This window comes from Citrus clementina, unplaced genomic scaffold, assembly GCF_000493195.1.
Source record: "Citrus clementina cultivar Clemenules unplaced genomic scaffold, Citrus_clementina_v1.0 scaffold_7, whole genome shotgun sequence".
Classification (NCBI taxonomy): domain Eukaryota; kingdom Viridiplantae; phylum Streptophyta; class Magnoliopsida; order Sapindales; family Rutaceae; genus Citrus; species Citrus x clementina.
The window spans coordinates 12,990,055-13,008,762 of record NW_006262075.1 but is presented as its reverse complement, the minus strand read 5'-3'; the positions used below and the strand labels follow the sequence as shown (position 1 = coordinate 13,008,762).

The window sequence follows — 18,708 nt, the reverse complement described above, 5'->3', positions numbered from 1 at the left end:
TAGTAGTATTTTATGCACCTGAATTGAACAAGGAGATTGGACCAGAAAATGGCTTAATCAACGAGGAATGCCCAAGATTATTCAAGAACATGAAAGATTACGCCAACATTCACTGGGAATACTACCAGAAAGGACAGCGAGCACTTCACACCGCAAAAGTGTGATATTGTCCTGTAGCATACTGATAGAATAGTCTCATGTTCTGTCACTTCTTTATCCTTCCATCTTTCTTTTCCTTCTTCGTTTTGTGTGGTTGTGAAACTTAATGCTAGAGCTTTTAAATAAACACGACCTTATGGGTGACTCTTCATTTTTTTTTTTTTTCAAAAGATTTAGCCTATAAGCAGCCCAATCCCCACGCCACCCATGTGAGCATGGTTAGACCTTATGTTGAATATTCATCTTCATTCTTCTTTTAGTTGCATAGGAAGATGCATCATCACAATGTCTGATGCAGATTAGGGATCCTTATCCTATTTAAATTAATTCTCATATTGACTAAAAGTTTATTGTTCTTTTATTACTAGTTTAGGAATTTGTTTTCCTTTTTCTTCATAGTTTAGGATAATTACTAGCCCTCTCTTGTAGCCTTTGAAGGCAAATTTGAGTTCAATAATATTTTCAGTTTTTAAAGCTCTATGTGAGTTTTTGAGTTTAGTTAATTCTTAATATTATGCAAAATCAACGAGTCTTGACCTCCTAGCCCTAGGTTTGCGGTATTATTTCGAATCAACATGAATTTAGTTTGTTCCTTTATTCCAGTATTCTCTAAAATCAACAGAATATTAGAACATTAAACTTCTACTGCATCAGTGTCCCAACAGTTTCAGCATTTTAAACTGTAGGGATCTCTCTGGTCTACATGCATTTTAAGAATAATTCTTTATGTTTTCCCACTAAAAAAATAATTAGCAACAATAGCACTATTTCCTGAAAGAGAAGACCTACTTTCTGACGAATTTCCCAGAAGTAGCTAATCCACTGCAGTAAACTCTACAATGGTTTAGTCTACTAACTATGCAGACCAAAGCCAGATTAGCTCTCTCATTTTCACAACTGAGAAAATGAATTATTAACACAATGATTTAAGTGATTAAAAACCACCATGTAGCCTCATTGCATCCTTTCACCCTGTAGCCACCTTGCATCCTTTCTTAATAAGAAAAGTCGAAGGGCCAACAGTAACAACTTAAAGCCATCGAGTATAAAGCAAATTATTAATTCATTAGATACACCCAAATATACATATACATATACATATACAGATACAAACATACATACATATATATATATACATGCATTCATACATACATACATGGAAAATAATTCATAATTTGCAAAATGGTCATATCCATTCCATTCTGATCTGAGAAGCTAAAATAACTAACAAAGCTAACTGCAAAACTAAACAAAAGAAAAATACCATATGCAACAAGAAATTCACAAAATTGCATACCGCAAAAACACAACATCTCTGCTTTAAGATGCTTCCAATCTTTCACTCATTATGCCGCCGAATATAAAGTAAATTATTCATTCATTACGCCGGAAAAACCAAAAAAAAAAAAAGAATAAAATAGAAGTGTACATAAGGTATTTTGGAATTCAGAAAAACGGTCATATTCATTCTATTCTGATCTGGCAACCCATAATAACTTCAAAAAAAAAATACCATATGCAACAAGAAATTCGCAATAATGCATACCGCAAAAACAGAACATCTCTGCTTTAAGTTTAAGATCCTTCCAATCTTTCACTATCCACAGAAGCCTGCTCCACAGGAGCACCATTCTGAGTCTCTTTCGTTGCAGACAAAAGCCTGACTCTCTCCTCCTCCTCCTCCTCTGCACTCCCGAACAACTCCTTCCTATAAACCCGAAACATCTGCCCAAACAACTGCTGCTTAATACTCTCGAAAGCCATTTCCAACCTCTGCAACTGCTCCAAACTATTCTTATTATACATAAACAGCCCATAATACAAATCAAAGCTATCCCCTTTCGTGTTATCCACCAAATCCAACAATGTCTCATAGCCTTTGGTATTAATTGGCGACGACTCCACTCCAAATCTCTCCAACACCCTCCCCATTGTATGAGTCACAAACTGAGACCCCGCCGCATACTTATCATGATCAAAACAACTCATTTCCACCATCCTACACCCTTCTTTCGCGAATACATCAAGAAATTTATCAACCCTTTTGATTCTTTCCTCGTCATTTCCAATTCTAACCTTATCATACATAAAAGGGAGATTTTCCCACGAACTTTTTGCACTCTCGGGGCCAAACATTGGGTGCGTGCACAAAATATCAAAGTCCTGAGGCAAGTACTTGAGGAAGAGGTTTCTGGGGAATTCTTTAACGGAAAGGACGTCCACGAAGAGGGTGCTGCGTTTGAGCCGCTGGAAGGGGATTGATTTGAGGACGGATTGGGTGGAGAGGATGGAGGTGGACAGCAAAACGACGTCGGGGTGGAGCTCGCAAAGGTCGTTGAGGTCGGCGAAGAAGGGGGCGTTGAGTTGTTGACGGACAGCGGGGGAGTGATCGGAGCGGGAGTGGACGAGAAGGGTGTGGTGGTGGCGGGCGAAGGCCTTGGCGAGGAATTGGCCAAAGTTGCCGAAGCCAATGACGGCGATTTTGAGGGACGTGCTCTTCACGTACTGGGTGTGGAGTTGGGATTCATAGTCGAAGGGCTGGGCGGCGTCGATTGCGCGGATGACGTGGCGGAGTGGACCCTGGTGGTGGCGGGATTTGGGGGAGGAAAGTGGGAGGGAAAATGAGGGGACAATTGGAGGGAATGAGTGTAGTGGTGGCGGCGGCAGTGATGGGATTGTTTTGGGGAGATTTGTCGAGAACGCTGTCGAGAACATTGTTGGGAAGAGATTAGAGAACTGAGAAGAGGAGGAAGAGCAACAGAGACGCCCCAATACACTATTGTGGTTAACTGGTTTTAACGCAATTGATGGAAACCTGCAGGAGGAAACAAAGACAGAGAAACAAACGTTGATTTGACAACTTTTGCTTTGTATCGTGTCATGCGTGCACGTGTAATGTGTTTGTACGAAGTGTGTTGCGGTGCGCCAGCGCACAGTCTAGTGGTGGGCAATTTCCGATTTGGATCGAATTTTAAATAATTCGATTCGAATCCAAATCTTACGGGTCAGATGGATATTTTAAATATGTTCATACTCGGATCGGTCCACGTGAGTTTGGATTTCGGATGAACTCAAATTGAATTTGGATTTGGGACCTTTTTGACAATTTTCATAAAAAAATTTACGAAATTTGTAATTAATGAAAACACATGCTGAGAATTGAGTGTCTCAACACCATATTGGCCCGCTGACATTATGGCTTTGATGTATTGGTAAAAGAGAGAGTAAAGATAGCATCAAATTAGTTAATTCAAACACAAATCGTTGGAAGTTGTCATGCCTTGGGATTAATAGATTACCATGAACAAGTGGTTGTCAGCTATTCATCTGGAACCTAACCTCAATGGCGTGCGGCATGGGTTTGGAGGACGTCGTGGCGGCTGGGTTATTTGCCCTCGCGGTGTAGTGTATTCATGGCATGTTTGGCCTCAGACTTTCAGTGGATCAGTAGTTGTTTACTTGATTTACGAATTAGGTTTCGGTTTTTATTTAATTTATTTTCATTTTAACATTTTTATTTTTTTAAGCAATAGTGCGTGCAGATCCAATCGGATTATTCGAATTGATCCGAATCCAATTCAGTCCGAACCAAATCCAACCGGATTTGAAGCTAAATCCAAGTTCGGATTGGATCAGATCCATCTGAATCCGATCCTGTCCGATACCCACCCCTCTTGCACACAACAGACTTCAAGCGTGTCAAGTTTTGATTGGAGGAACCGAGTCGTGTGACTTTCCATTAAGCTTAACACGTTTTCTGTCTCTCATATTTATACATCTTAAGACTTTGTACACCTGGAAGGGTACAACTACTTTATAACAGCTACATTTCATCGTCTTATGCATTGTTTCCCATCCCTTTCTAGAGGAGATCCTGATGTCCAGACCAAGAATATGAATACTGTACAAACGCCGGTACCAAAAATTCGCAAGGAAAAATCGCATAAATCAGCACCCACCGATCCACCCCCTCTTGCGCACAAATGAGAATTTCTAACAAATTGCTCTTGGGGCCAAATAATAGCGCGCTGGTGCCCGCAACATCATTCGAACCTTCTTTATCCCTGTTTTAAAAGAATATGGAGTAAGAACAGATACCATCTCACTGTTAACCATACTCAATAGACCTCTAGACTGTACCCCAGAGGCACAGGGGTCCACTTCAAAGTGCATCAAGGATCAAGGTCAAGAGTCCATCTAGCGAGAGCTTAGGCTAGAATCAGACTATAAAAGTGCAATCAATATACCACCTTAAACCAAAATCAGCAAACCACAACCAGTCGGTCCAAGTGCACTTTCATTGCATCAAAAAGTAACAAAATGTTTGATAGGAAGCTGTTCTAAGACTACACAGGACAAAAAATAATAATAAAAATAAAATAGACCAAAACATTTCACCACCGTGTCTCCCCCTTCAACATGAAAAAGAGCATCTCCGTCGTCATTCTAACCATCTCAATTTATCATCATCGTCATCTCATCCCCGCATCAAAAACAGTATTCACTGGAAACTAAGGAAACTAAATTAAAACCCCATACCATGGGGAAAAAGTTGGTCGGTAGAGGTCAAGGATGGGTGAGGATACTGTTACAATCGAAAGCAAAAGTCAATGACCCTCTTCCGCAATGTATTTCACATTATCTCTTTCTTCAGAAGATCTTGAAAAGCAGGCCACCGTGGGTGGCAAAGAAAGGAGCAAACACCAGTGATTCAACGGCCATGAGTTTGATGAGGATGTTTAGAGATGGGCCTGACGTATCCTTCAGTGGATCTCCAATGGTATCACCAATCACAGCTGCCTTGTGTGGCTCAGAACCCTTTGGGCCAAGGGTCCTTGCATGCTCTGAGGCACCAGCCTATACAAATACCACACAAAATTTACATTACCACTCAAGGCTTAAGAAATTGTTGATTCATCCGAAAGAAACTCAGGTTAAAAGGATAAGCAGCTTGATTTTTGATAAACTGCTTACCTCAATATATTTCTTGGCATTATCCCATGCACCGCCAGTGTTGGAGGCAGATATTGCTATCTGTTAAAGCAAATACCAGAGCACACCACATATTCACTTATTCAACATCCATGATTTCACCCAAGTCAACCTCAAATCTAAAACCTATACTAAAATTGTCTTTGCAATTAATCGTAAACTTCTGCAAGAACAACATGATAAATCAAAGTTCCAGTATTACCTGAACACCCGAAACAAGGGAGCCAGCGAGCACACCAGAAAGGGTTTCCACACCAAAGAAGATTCCAACAATGAGGGGTGTGAGCATGACAAGAGCACCAGGAGGAATCATCTCCTTGATGGATGCATCGGTTGAGATCTTAACACAGGTAGCGTAATCAGGCTTGGTAGTGCCCTCCATGAGACCTGGAATGGTGTTGAACTGTCTGCGGACTTCCTCAACCATCTTCAAAGCTGCACTTCCCACACTCTTCATTGTCATGGCTGAGAACCAGTAAGGAAGCATGGCACCAACAATCAGACCAATGAAGACCTTGGGGGTCAAAACATCAACAGTTGTAATTCCAGCACGGCTCACAAAAGCACCAAATAGAGCCAAAGACACCAACGCAGCAGATCCAATGGCAAATCCCTAATGTCAAACAACAAGTAAAATTCAATGGACATTGCAAAAACCAGAGATATCATGTAAAGATGCTAACAAATTCCAAGAATACAAAGTCAAACACATTCCAGCAGAAAATCAAGTACCTTTCCAATGGCAGCAGTCGTGTTCCCAGCAGCATCAAGGGCATCCGTCCTCTCACGAATGCGGTGGCTCATGCCAGCCATCTCAGCAATGCCTCCAGCATTGTCACTGATGGGGCCATAAGCATCAATGGCCAAGCCAGTGGCAATAGTGCTAAGCATTCCAAGGGCAGCCACAGCAATACCATACATAGCAGCAAAACTAAAACTAACAAAAATGCTGACTGCAATGGCAAAAATTGGTATGATGACAGATTTGTATCCCAAGGCAAGGCCAAAGATAACATTGGTGGCAGCTCCTGTTCTGCAGGAATCGGCAACATCTTGCACAGGGCTGCAAATAAAGCAAACACAGGGTCAAAACAGGAAACTCAAGAGAAACAATAAGAGACCTACTCAACCTAATACTTCTCTTAAAAATGTACCTGTATGCATTGCTAGTGTAATACTCAGTCACAAACCCAATGATAAGTCCAGCCCAAAGACCAACAGCCACACATAAAAATAGTTGCCTGCAAAATCAAGACCATGTTAAACCTGACATTATTGACATGTTAGTAGTGCCATTAACGATATCTGGCACAAGCATGCACTACTTCCTGCAAGCCAGCAACTGACTCATAAACTCAGAACAACAAATCTAAATCACAAGGACATTTCAAAAGCAACAGATGTGATGTAACGTACAGAAGATACAGACAAATCAGTCGTGTACGGACCACTTTCATCATTTAATGCATATTCCAATTCGCAAAGAACATGTTTGAAACATACCAGTTCTTCACAACCTTCTGAGCTCCAAAATTGTAAATTGTGAAGGAAGATGGCAAGCCTATCCAGCTAACAATTGCAATTCCAACAGTCATAAGAACAGTAGAGATGATAAGCTGTTTCTTCAATGATGGTTCAATTTCCTTAACAGCCTTGACTTCAAAGATATCTGTAGCAAAGAGCGTTGTGATCAGACAAACAAGGATGCCTATAGAACTGATGAGCAGAGGATACAGCATGCTAGTGAACTCGTGGTTGATTCCAAAAGATGAGATGGATGCAACGACAAGAGCAGCACAGGATGATTCAGCATAGGAGCCAAAAAGATCAGAACCCATGCCAGCTATGTCTCCAACATTATCACCAACATTGTCAGCAATGACCTGGTAAGGTAAAAATTTAACCAAAATCAGCAAAAGCATTAAATATAAATAAAAAAACCTTCTATCAAAAGTGATAAATGGCTTACAGCTGGGTTTCTTGGGTCATCTTCTGGAATGTTTCTCTCAACCTTTCCGACAAGATCAGCACCAACATCAGCAGCCTTGGTATAAATTCCACCACCAACTCTTCCAAAGAGAGCCATGGATGATCCTCCAAGACCATAACCAGTAATGGCCTCAAAAAGTCCCTCCCAGTCATCACCATAGTACAGCTTGAAAAGATTGATTGCAATGAACAGCACTAAAAGACCATTAGCTGCAAGGAGGAAACCCATCACTGCACCAGATCTAAATGCAACAATAAAAGCCTTCCCGACACTCTTTCTTGCTTCTAAGGTAGTTCTTGCATTGGCATAAGTGGCAATCTTCATCCCAAGGAACCCAGAAAGAACAGAGGTTATAGCACCAAGCAAGAATGACACAGTACTGAAGGCTGCAGTGGCAAGTGCTGGCTTGCACATCTTCTGCTGGTCATAAGTGCAGGCTTGGCCTTTTGTGCTGAAGCCCTCCACAGACCCCAGGAAAACGAAGATCAAAATTGCAAAAGCGATCATGAAAACCCCAACATACTGATATTCAGTAAAAAGAAAGGATGTGGCACCTGTTGCATTCAAACAATGACTAATATGTAAATATGATGAGCATTGACGTATACAGTGCAGTTAATTGAGAAAAATACATGAAAGGTTAAGGTCAGACAAAACAAGTACATAATTACTTCTTAAAAGAGGTAGATGAACTCAAAAAGGAAAAATCAAATGGAAGAATAGCCGGTATGTAAACAAGCATATCATATGCCGGTCAGTAATTTCAGCGGAGAAATACCCTCAATTCACTAGAAACTAATATACAATGATTTAGATTTCACATAATACCAGTATGAAATCATCATGAATCCTCTTCTCTAATACTTGCAAAATAATATCATGCATAATCGGCAAACAAAAAGGGCACCAGATTTTCCCTCCAAATTTACCTTTCAGTCATAATTATTCCTTGTTTCATTTTTCTCTAAAATACACGGGAAACTTATTAACATTCCAGATTTCATTTTATTAACTATTACTACGGTTCCTTTCTTCCTTGGGAAAGGGAACAGAAAAATTATTATTAAAATAATTATAGTAGTACTCAATTAGTCTTATAAAAACATCCGGAAACCTTAAACTTGAACAAAAAGTAATGGAACCAAGAAGATAATATCACCTAAGCTAATAAAACAATTCCCAAAATAAACAAAGGTAATGAGATCTTAAAATGACTATGATTCTTATCAAAATTTAAAAAAATGACTTAAATTTAACAACTATTTAAATATTCAAGATCCAATAATATAAATATGGACGAGGACCACAGCAATCCAAGATACATCACCCATTTCCGGTATTAACAACGGTGCAGTGCACATCTGCTGACAATAACACCCAAAAAAGATAAATAACATAATAAAGAAAAAGACAAATGCATTTAAGCCGCGTATGTGAATAATATCTTTTGAAAAAGGATAGTATGAAACAGATCCATATATATATTAAAATTTACTTATATAAACAAAACAATACAAAATTCAAAATCGGATCCAGAAGCAGCATGGGTTAAAACTCAAAACCGTAAAAATTGCAGCTTTTTTTGGATTTCTTTACCGTGAAGAATGATAAAGGAAATTTTAATTAATATACAAACAAAATATAGTAATGTTGTATGAGCAAACAAATCTAGTACAGCTGAAAACCATTCCAATCAAATCTGTAAGTAAGAAAATAAGAATATTCACTGCCTCCTCACTTCGCCTCACTTTCTCATCAACCAAACAGAGAGAACAGCTTAATTTAAGCAGATCAAAGTAAGAATTCAAATTAAAATAATATATAAATACTATTATTATTGTAGAGGCACGAACGATTAAAAACGTTTTAAATGAGCAAAAATATTTTAAAATTCAAAACTTTCCTATCCCTTTCCAACACTTTCTAGCGAATCAAACAGAAACTACAGCTTCAGTTCTAACATAATAAAAAAATTAAAAAAAAAAAGAATTAATTTCCTTTTTTAAAAAATTTTTCACGTCCACGACCACGTAAAAAAAAAGCTTAAGCTCAAATTCCAAAAAACGTCAACTTTCTAGCATTTCCCTAGCGACCAAGCGGCTTCTCCATGCTCATAACTTCAAAAAACAGGCAAGCAGCAGTACACTTCAGACAAATGAAATTACAAAAAGGCCACCAGATCTAAAACCAAAACCGTGAGATCTGAGAAAAAACCGCGGAAGAGCAAAGAGGCGGCAGCTCACCTTCAGAGATAGCACTCTGAATATCGGCGCATTTGGCAACGACACTCTGGTCGTTAATCCCTTCCTCTTCTTCGATCAAGTAATCGTTGAATCCATTCTTCTTGTCGCTGTTGCTGCTCGTCGGCCTCTCGTGCGTCAGCCTCACGCGGGAGACGATGAACCACTGGACGAGCGAGAAGATGATTCCGACCACGGCACAAACCGGGACCAGGATTTCCGTCGCGAGCTCCGACAGCAGCGTCGATCCCATCGCGAAAGAAAATTATAAAAACGAAGAAAAAAAGAGGGAAGGAAAAATGGGATGAACGCAGTGAAGCACGAGAAATGAAGTGAAGATGTCTGTGAGGGTTTGTTTTAGGATGGTTTTATAGATTGGAGATTTGCTGGAATATTTTGGAATGGGAGAGAGGCTGGGATCTTGTGCCGCCGAGGCTGTTGTTGTATGTGTTGATCTGCTTTAGCGTGTCAAATATAAGCCGTCGGATTGAGTAATGGATCTCATCACGTTCTGGTTTCTATGACATGTTGAAATTTAGATTATTAATTTTAATCACAATAATAATAATAATAAAGCAACAGACTGTTTGGTACAACTAGTACATGAAAAGATTGCCTCAAAAGTAATAATTATTATTTTCTGACAATTATGTCAATTTATTATAATTTTATACCATCAATCATAATTATTTTGTGCAACGCCAATTTATACGTACTTAATTATAGAAAGTAATTATAATTTTATTTTATCTAAATCATATTTTTTATTACTTATCTTAATCATGTTAGATGCTCTAATTTGCACCGAAAAAATTAATTCCTATTTAATTCTCATGTATAAAAGATTTTTGTCGCCACAAGATTTTCCTCCAATTATTTAATTTATTTCATCAACAAAATTTAAATGCAACATTAACTTCCTAATTTTACAATAAAAAGCAAACGACTTATGTCTTCATTAGTCCTTCTTCAACTAATATATTATCTACTTTGTAATATCATTAAGTAGATATAATTTTTTTCCTATATTTGCGGCAATGGTATCCTAAGATATTATGTCTTATAGTTTGAATATATGGTAGTAAGATCAATTGATCAATTTTTATTAATTTTTATTTACTTTCTGACTATACGACAAAGTTTGTAACATAAAATACCTTATTTTGAGTTATGATGTATCTTTAGTAACTTAAATAGTGAGTTCTTGACTTTAGAGTTATGTCATCTTTAAGTGTTGATAAATTGAAAAAATCTTATCGACATCTATAAATAATAAATCATAGATCAAACCTGATAAAAAAAATAAGATAGTAATAAGTTAATTGGATGTGTATGATTATGGTAAGATTATATTTATAAGTGTTTCCGTTTTTTTTAACTCCTAACATGCAGTGTAGCTTCATAAAAATTATAGTTTTTAATATAAAAAAAATTATGCAAAAATTAACCAAATGTAATTTGAAACATGACCTCATCCGTCCAAATCCCAAAAGGAGTAAATTTAAGTTGAGCAATCATCAAGTTGCGTAAATTTAAATGATTGAGAGTAGTTTGATATTTTTGCGATTTGTCATCATCAAGTCAGCCTACGGTGGATGATTGCGGAGCAGGGGCGTAGCGTTGGGCGGGATGTACGGGAAAACGGCATCAATTGATTACTCGGCGCGTATTTCAGACGCATCACTGTCGCTGTCAGAATCGGCTCTTCAATTTTTACATCTTTGTCGCCTTTTCACATCGTGAGGAATTATCCAGTGATTCGCACTCTTAAATAGTTAAATGCATAGGAATTTCATTGCCATCTTTGTTAACATAAAAATAAAATAGAAACAATAATAATATGATAATTATATTTTGCCATCTTGAGATTTTGTTTTTGCCCTTTGTAGGTAGCTTGGCTGGCTCTGAATACATTTCGTGATTAAGGTAATTCAAGTTTAAGCAATAACATATTTTATAACGATTATTCACAATTTTAGAAGTGATTAATTTTTTGGATTAACATTAAGAATTTTATAACGATTATTCAAAATTTTGGAAGAAATTCAATTAAAAACTGAAAAATAAAATGGTTCATATTTCTTAATACTCTAAATAGGTTCCATCACATATGTATTGACAAGATAGTAAATGCTCCTCTCTTATCTTCAAGATATTATTTGGCTTGTGTTGATATAGTATTTAATAAAAATCATAAAATATATGCGGCAGCGGTTTGATGCACAGGCGTGACCATAACCATTTTCAGTGCGGCCCAGAACACGGGATTATTTATCGGCGACTTAATTGTAATTTGCAAAGGATATCGTTGAGACGTTTATCGAACGGATTTGAGAGATTTGTGACGTCGCGTGCATTGAATGGCGTGCATGGCTTCCAATCGGATAATATTCGTTTGTTATTATTTTTTTCTTTAAAAAAAAAATTTCTTTTTATTTCACTGTCTTATCTCTATATGTCCACTCCATCTCTATCCTCTTGCACTCCAATAATTTACGACATTTGTTGTAATATTTTTACTAGGAGTCCTGATCTGGTGCACAATTACAAACACAGCAAGTACTTATCGGTAGAATTATAGGTCCCACGACACAAGTTTAGTAATGATAAATCGGCACAGTATGCAACTACACGCACCTGATTGATTTTTTTTTATTAATTCTAGTTTCATTTAGTCTTATTTTTCTTCTACATCTACAAAATTAAGGATTAGGCTACGGTATAATTATGGTACTGTATCATAATTGCATTCAGTCATTAAATATATTTAAATTAATGGGATCTACTGGTATCCAACGACTGGATGCAACTGTGGCACGATACCACATTTGCACCACAAATTTCTCCCAAAATTAATCTCTAACAACATAGAGAGATAAACCATTTTAATTAGTTACGCTTATTTTTCTTGCCTAAAACAACTCTTTTTTTTTTATTCTATTAGGATATCTTTCGATACAAATTTCCATCTTCACTTTTTTTTCCCTCTTATATGTTTACAGCCTTTACTTGTTGAGGCATCTTTAGTGCATTTTAATATCAAATTTTTTTTATTGTAATCAAAGGTGAAGGTAAGTGAGGATTAGCTTGGATTGTGTGGTACTTAAAAAACTTCTTTGATGACCCAATAATTTTTAAAAAATTACTTTTAACTATACCATAATAAGTTAAACTAAGTTTTTGTCCTTAACACAATTTTCTTATAACTCAATAAAATTAGTAATATTCACATTAGTCCATTTCGGTGCCATTGTTTTCCATTTGTAATTTTTCTTTCTTTCGTTCGTTTATGATTCATCTGGTATATAATTACGTCTGCTATAACGAAGGAATGAAATTTCAAATGAAGTGGAGTGGAAATAGCAAGAGTCTTTACACCAAAAATTATAAAAAAAAAAGAGTTTTTGTAATGTAGCCAAAATAGTGGAGTTTTGTACTTTCGTTTCGCTTTATTTTCAAGAAAGTTAAGGCGGGTGGCCAGCAAGCTTTGTGAGTGAGGGCCCGAGGGGGGGGGGGGTGTATGTGCGAGTGAGTGTTGCGTTAGAGCCTTTCGAGGTTAAGACTCGCCTCTCAAGGAAGCTTGTTTTTTGTTTCGCGGTCCCCATCCTAACCCGGTGGGACCCACTTACAGTTGTTTTAATGATTTCGATTGGATCGCACTACTGACCACCACACACACACCCCTATAACGTTCCCAGTCGTTGCGGGCACAACGTAACGTAAAGAGGGGCAAATTTCATAATCACCCCTTCAATCGGGTACCTCGTTGAAATTTAACAGCTGTTGCATGTTAGAACATAGAACTCAAGTACCTGTGGAAAGTAACAAAAGTATTACGTCCACGTCTGGGTTGTCCTATTTGGGAATGGATTTAGCACATCTAATTGGATATGCTTTTTTCTCTCTGAAAAATAATAATAACGATAATAAAATTTGTAGACGCTTATTTTTAATATTTATATTAGGAAACTTCAGATCTAAGAGTTAGTTTGTAATTGTTATGACTCAAAAACTAAATATTTATGTGTATAGATAAATAGATAAATAAATAAATAAATAAAGTTGTTTAAAATTAGATGATATTTATTTTGAAGATAAAAGTACAATACGAAAATATTTCAATACTCGTAAAAACGTCAATGTAATAATTATGGTGATAATAATATCTTAGGGTTGTATTATTTACAAAGTAGGATTTATATGAAAATATGATGTGATTATTTAATAAAAACTCTATAATTGTTATTAATTAATTATCTAGTGAGTTATTTTATAAGATACTTAAAAAGGGCAAAAAAAACTCTTATCGACTATCAAAATAGAAAAAGATTATCAAATAAATATATAAAAATATTATCAAATAATTTTTTATCAAGAACTATGAAATATGTTGTTTATCTTTTAAAAGCAATCCCAAATAAGGCAATATGTTGTACTTGGGTTATGTCTTTGTTCTTTGAAAATCTATTTTTAGTTAAATCCTCTATATTCCCATTTTTTTTTAAAAAAAAAAAAAGGGGGTTGGTGATGATGATGTGATGTGTGGATCTTGTATGAGGAATGTATGGTGGCTAATTATATGATTGTGATAGGAAGATAATATGGTAGCGGTGGAGTGTGCGTTTAGTGATTGATGATAAGATATTAAGACTAGAGAGAGCGACAACATTGGTAGTATTGATGATTATTCGTGAACCATTAATAATTGTAAATAAATCATGAAGCATTTTGGTTACATGATTATGTAAACGAGCTAATCTATAGACGTAGCAAAAAGAAAGTAAAAAAAGAGAAGGTGAAATATGTGGGAATCATGAAGAGATGCGAGTGAAAATCATTGCTAAAGCCAACGGCCATGAAGCTTTGAAGTGTCAACAAGTTATCAAAATCAAATCGATGTATGGGTTGAATGCTTTTGTGATACTCAAAATCATACGAGTTAGACGATGTGACAATTAGTTCTTAAAAAAAAGGTAACATAAAGAAGCTTGCTTCTTCGAATTGATGCAAAGCAACAAAGCAACGTTATAATTTATTGTATGGGTTGTTGCTTTCCTTTCCCATTTTCATTTTTTTTTTAATTTTATGTTCATCGAGAAAGTTCCTAGATTTGTAAGACATGAAATATTTTATTAAATGACATGTGCCGATCGATATAGATTAACGATTGTAATTGCACTTGATTGAATATTTCAATTAAAGTATTATGATAGCGGCATGATTATTAGATTAATAAGAACGTTTTATGACGCAACGGGATAACTTTTTTTCCTTTTAATAATTCAAGCTCACCCAATTATGTTGTCCGGTGATTTGAAGCAATCTTCGTGTGCCTCTCCTTCAATTAAACAATTAATAAAACATACCCAATTGGGATTTTTGTCAATTCAAATCAACGTGCCGGGTGTTATTGGTTTCGACACATTGATTCAAACTATTTAAAAGATTAGAGTTTATTTAATTTTTCCATGATATTATAGGTAAGACTGTGGTAAATCATGTATTATTTGCAAGGTAAGCTTATAATAATCATAAGTTATATCCACCTTAGGAAACTGTTTTTCATTTTTCCCCCTCGTGTACTAACATTTACATATGGGGTGGGGTGGTTGTAAGAAATTTTGAGTGTGATGATATGGTTTTTAAAATATCATGTTTAATTAACTTTTGTAGTCATTAAAATTATAATAAAAGGATTCGACCTACCTTAGAAAATAGTCAACAATCTTTTATGCTGTTACATTGTAAATATTGGCTATCTTTATACAAATGGCATGTAAATATTCTAGTAGCATATATTAATATATTATTAATTTTTGTACTATGCGGGTCATTTATTGAACTACCATAATTCTTTTTGTAAAATTATCAAATTAATTCAATCACATAGATCCTAAATGGAGATTTGCTTTAAAAAAAAACTTTTAGTTAAAATTACCAATTTATCAATATTTTTACTATAATAAATTTAAAATTTAACATCCTTGGATGGTTGGGTTATTCCCTTTCTTATTTTCTTGATACAATTGGGTTATCTCATTGGGACAAAATAGCTGAGCCCATAAAATACATCTGTTTGCAGATATTTTTTTATTTGAGAGAGAGAAACGTTGATGGCATTTATAATATTCATTTAATGTATGATTTCATTCTAGAACATATTATAATATTTTAAAAGCATGCCTACCAGGGAAGGCTCATCTAGGTAATTCAAATCAAGCTTTGATTTCGTTCCTGATTTTATTTATATAAATATCTAAAATGGGTGGTGTCTCAATCAAATGCCAACAATTCTTTGAACGAACTCTTTATATGTTTTAGTAACCATAGTTCCCCTAACACAGAGATCCCCGTTAAACTTTTCATGTGCAATTATTTGTGTTACTTCCGCCGTAGATTTAATTTGATTGCATTATTATTTCAAACAATAATATTACTAATCCCAGCATTTGAATCTGGACTTGAATATGAATATCATTTGCCATTCATTTATTGAATAATAGATTTTATGAATTGTAAATTTACTAAACTAGCATCTTATGGATGGATGCTCGTGACTCACATGTTTTTTGAATTACATGAGACTAATGCTCAGATTACAACTCATATTATATGAGATTTACAACTGATATTTACAATCAGACAATTACTAGGCCTAATTTACATTAATTCTTATACAGCACTGCCCAGATTTTACCCTCTCTAATATTCGAGAGGTGTCTACTCCACTCACATTTCAAAAGGGAAAAGACTGCCTTCATTTAATAATTAAGGAAGGAAATAACTTCTACATACGTCACGGGGGCTCGAACTGCTGCGCTCACAGTTGTGAGTGCAGGTCCTGGCCACTGGGCCAAGGCCCAGTTGGTTTCATGACTCACATGTTAGGATAACTGACGTGGCTCTATTTCAAATGGCTAGGCTGGCCGGTTCAATGTTGCGAGGAACCCACTTCGGTCGGCTGGTGGCTAATGAAATTAGGCTTGGGCCTTCAGCCCATTAAAGGGAATGCATTTGAGCCTAAGCAGCTAAGCTCAACCAACTATTTATTCTCTTTTAAAAACTTCTAATCCTCTTTTTATTGGCACAAATTTTTAAGCTATTGTCAACTGACTACTGGCTCGATTACGCTCGTATGAATTAAAAAACTCTCACGATAATTTCGGATCAGCCATATGGCAGGGGCCTTGTACACGTTGAAAAATAATTTTGTTGCATTCTAAGATTAATATTTATAAAATAAGAATGATGATGAAAAAGAGGATTACGATGATAATCTTATGAAAGTGTGTAATTACCATCGATTTTTAGATTAAATATGTGTCTGAAAGTTTAAATAATATATTAATTATTGACCATTAAGAACAGTAATGTCATCACGAGGATTCAAACGTGTAATCGTTGATAAAAAAAATGTAAAATAAGATCAAAACGTCAAAACAAAAATGATGCATTTAAACCTAACAAAATACTAATTAGTTTGTAAATTTGTTTGAATACGGATCTACATATTGATATGCCTCCAAATTTAGGATTTAGACACTGTTTAAAATTAAAATATTGTAACTTTTAAACTACAATTATTGTAAAAAAATTATCATTATAAAACAAAAGTTAATAATACATAATAAATACAGTTTTTAAATAATAATTAAAAAAAAATTTAAAGATATAACTATTTTTTCATTACAAAAGTGTAAAATTAAACTAATTTACATTCTAAGGTTTTAACTTATAGCGGCCAACTTCAATCATAAAGTACAAAATGCGAAGACAGACTATTAGAGGATAACCACGTGTCAAGAAGTAGAAATTTAAGTAGGCACATCGTGGAAAATGTACAAAAACTTGGGCTTAAGAAGAGATCAATAACTAGAGGCCCAAAGCCCAGTACGAAAAGAAAAAGGCAAACAAAACAAGTGCTTTTATCTAACAGCATTTTCAAAACCTTTTCAGGATTCAAAAAGTGCTTTTCACATCTACATTCCCAATCCATCTCTTAACAATTTAAGAACGTTTGTTAATGAATTGACATTAGCCAGGAACAAACAATACGATATCAGTTTGGCAATTGGAGGATATAAGTTGTTAACCAGCTTTTTTAGCTTTTAAATTTTATTAATAATTTAAGACATGGTAACTAACTAATAATGTATTAATGTTAGTGGTTGGCCAAACCTCATTCAGCACAAACCAACTTGAATTGAATGCCCAATTTAGATTGGCTTCCGAGCTGTAATTATAATCCTTACCAATGTCAAAATTTGTTTTTGGTTGGATGGATGGATGGGAGATTTTTCATTCCATTTTGCGTTGTTGAATTACTATGTGATAGAGATTCCAACTTTGAATTGTCTTGATTTTTTATTTCAATTTGACAATATGATTTATAAAGAATTAATCTAGTGTATAATAGTGTCATTCATATGGTGAGTAATTGATACATAACAAATTTTACGACTCTTTATAAACAATATTAAACCTGTGAATTAACAAAACAACAACGTATAAATTGAATATAATAGGCTACTAAATCATTACTCATGATTTATAATCGTTTTCATTGGAAAAAATAATTTTATTTATTTAGACATTCCACAAATGGAGTTCAAGGAGAAAAAATTCCACAAATGCGGTTCATTAATACACGGTCCCACCTAATACGCCAAGCCGATCAATAACCACACATCAAAAATTGCCCCACCGTCTAGTGGTCCCCTGCTTGATTTCCGTTACCTTAATTGACTTTTGGGCAACTGGGCAAGCATCAATTGAATGCAATTTTCTGCTTCACTAAAATTGTAAACTCGCCAAATTTAGCTTACAAATGGCTTATATTTAGAATCTCATAACAAATTTGTGTGATCGATCTTTTGTGTTACCGTCATTTGTTTAATAAGGTTTCGTATGATGCCACACAAAATTTATGGTAAGTCGAAAGAAAATTGTAGAGGATTTGTTAAAGAATTGATTTTTTTTTTTTTATAATTATCATAGAAAAAGTAGAGACATGGTGGGTACGTATTAATATTTTTTGATATCTCCTTAAGTTTTTAATGTAATTACATTATTCAAATTACGGTAAACATCTCGGATTATTATCATATTTTTTTAAATAAAATTAGATGAAAATAATAAATCTAACGTATTAAACACAATTAATATTTTCTATTATTATTCGAACTTAAGTGATTGTGAGTTATTTATTGATGAAAAAAATTATCTTCTAAATACTAACTAATTTGTTGATTTCAGAAAAAAATTGTTCAATTGTGGTAAATTATAAATTATGTTCCCATTTTGGAAAAGCATATAAGGAAACTTGCA

General features: G+C 35.2%; 3 protein-coding genes across 3 annotated transcripts in view; 1 reads left to right on the top strand and 2 right to left on the bottom strand.

The window, feature by feature from the left end:
• LOC18036840 (codeine O-demethylase) overlaps positions 1-486 on the top strand; it is a 3,071-nt gene extending 2,585 nt beyond the window's left edge. The window contains exon 5 of the mRNA XM_024181179.1: positions 7-486. Within this exon, the coding sequence (XP_024036947.1) occupies positions 7-164 (158 nt within the window). The 3' untranslated portion in view covers positions 165-486. The remainder of the gene's footprint in view (positions 1-6) is intronic.
• Positions 1-3,039, bottom strand: part of LOC18036828 (arogenate dehydrogenase 2, chloroplastic) — a 5,159-nt gene extending 2,120 nt beyond the window's left edge. Inside the window, exon 1 of the mRNA XM_006427381.2 lies at positions 1,706-3,039. Coding sequence (XP_006427444.1) covers positions 1,735-2,874 — 1,140 coding nt within the window. The 5' untranslated portion in view covers positions 2,875-3,039 and the 3' untranslated portion in view covers positions 1,706-1,734. The remainder of the gene's footprint in view (positions 1-1,705) is intronic.
• Positions 3,040-4,421: 1,382 nt separating this feature from the next.
• Positions 4,422-9,805, bottom strand: LOC18036827 (pyrophosphate-energized vacuolar membrane proton pump). Its single transcript, XM_006427378.2, has 8 exons — positions 9,385-9,805; positions 7,121-7,695; positions 6,655-7,034; positions 6,306-6,392; positions 5,884-6,214; positions 5,354-5,764; positions 5,134-5,193; positions 4,422-5,016 (listed from the first exon to the last, which is right to left on the bottom strand). Exons 1-8 carry the CDS (start codon positions 9,632-9,634, stop codon positions 4,810-4,812), a joined length of 2,301 nt encoding a protein of 766 aa, XP_006427441.1. The 5' UTR covers positions 9,635-9,805; the 3' UTR covers positions 4,422-4,809.
• Positions 9,806-18,708: the final 8,903 nt, after the last annotated feature.

What these genes read in the sequence shown, in the direction of transcription:
- LOC18036827 (XM_006427378.2), bottom strand. Translation starts at nt 9,634, where the DNA reads ATGGGATCGACGCTGCTGTCGGAGCTCGCGACGGAAATCCTGGTCCCG. An exon ending in ATGACCCAAGAAACCCAGCT is followed by an intron (nt 7,035 to 7,120) that starts GTAAGCCATTTA and finishes TTACCTTACCAG; the next exon opens with GTCATTGCTGACAATGTTGG. An exon ending in TACACTAGCAATGCATACAG is followed by an intron (nt 6,215 to 6,305) that starts GTACATTTTTAA and finishes CTTTATTTGCAG; the next exon opens with CCCTGTGCAAGATGTTGCCG.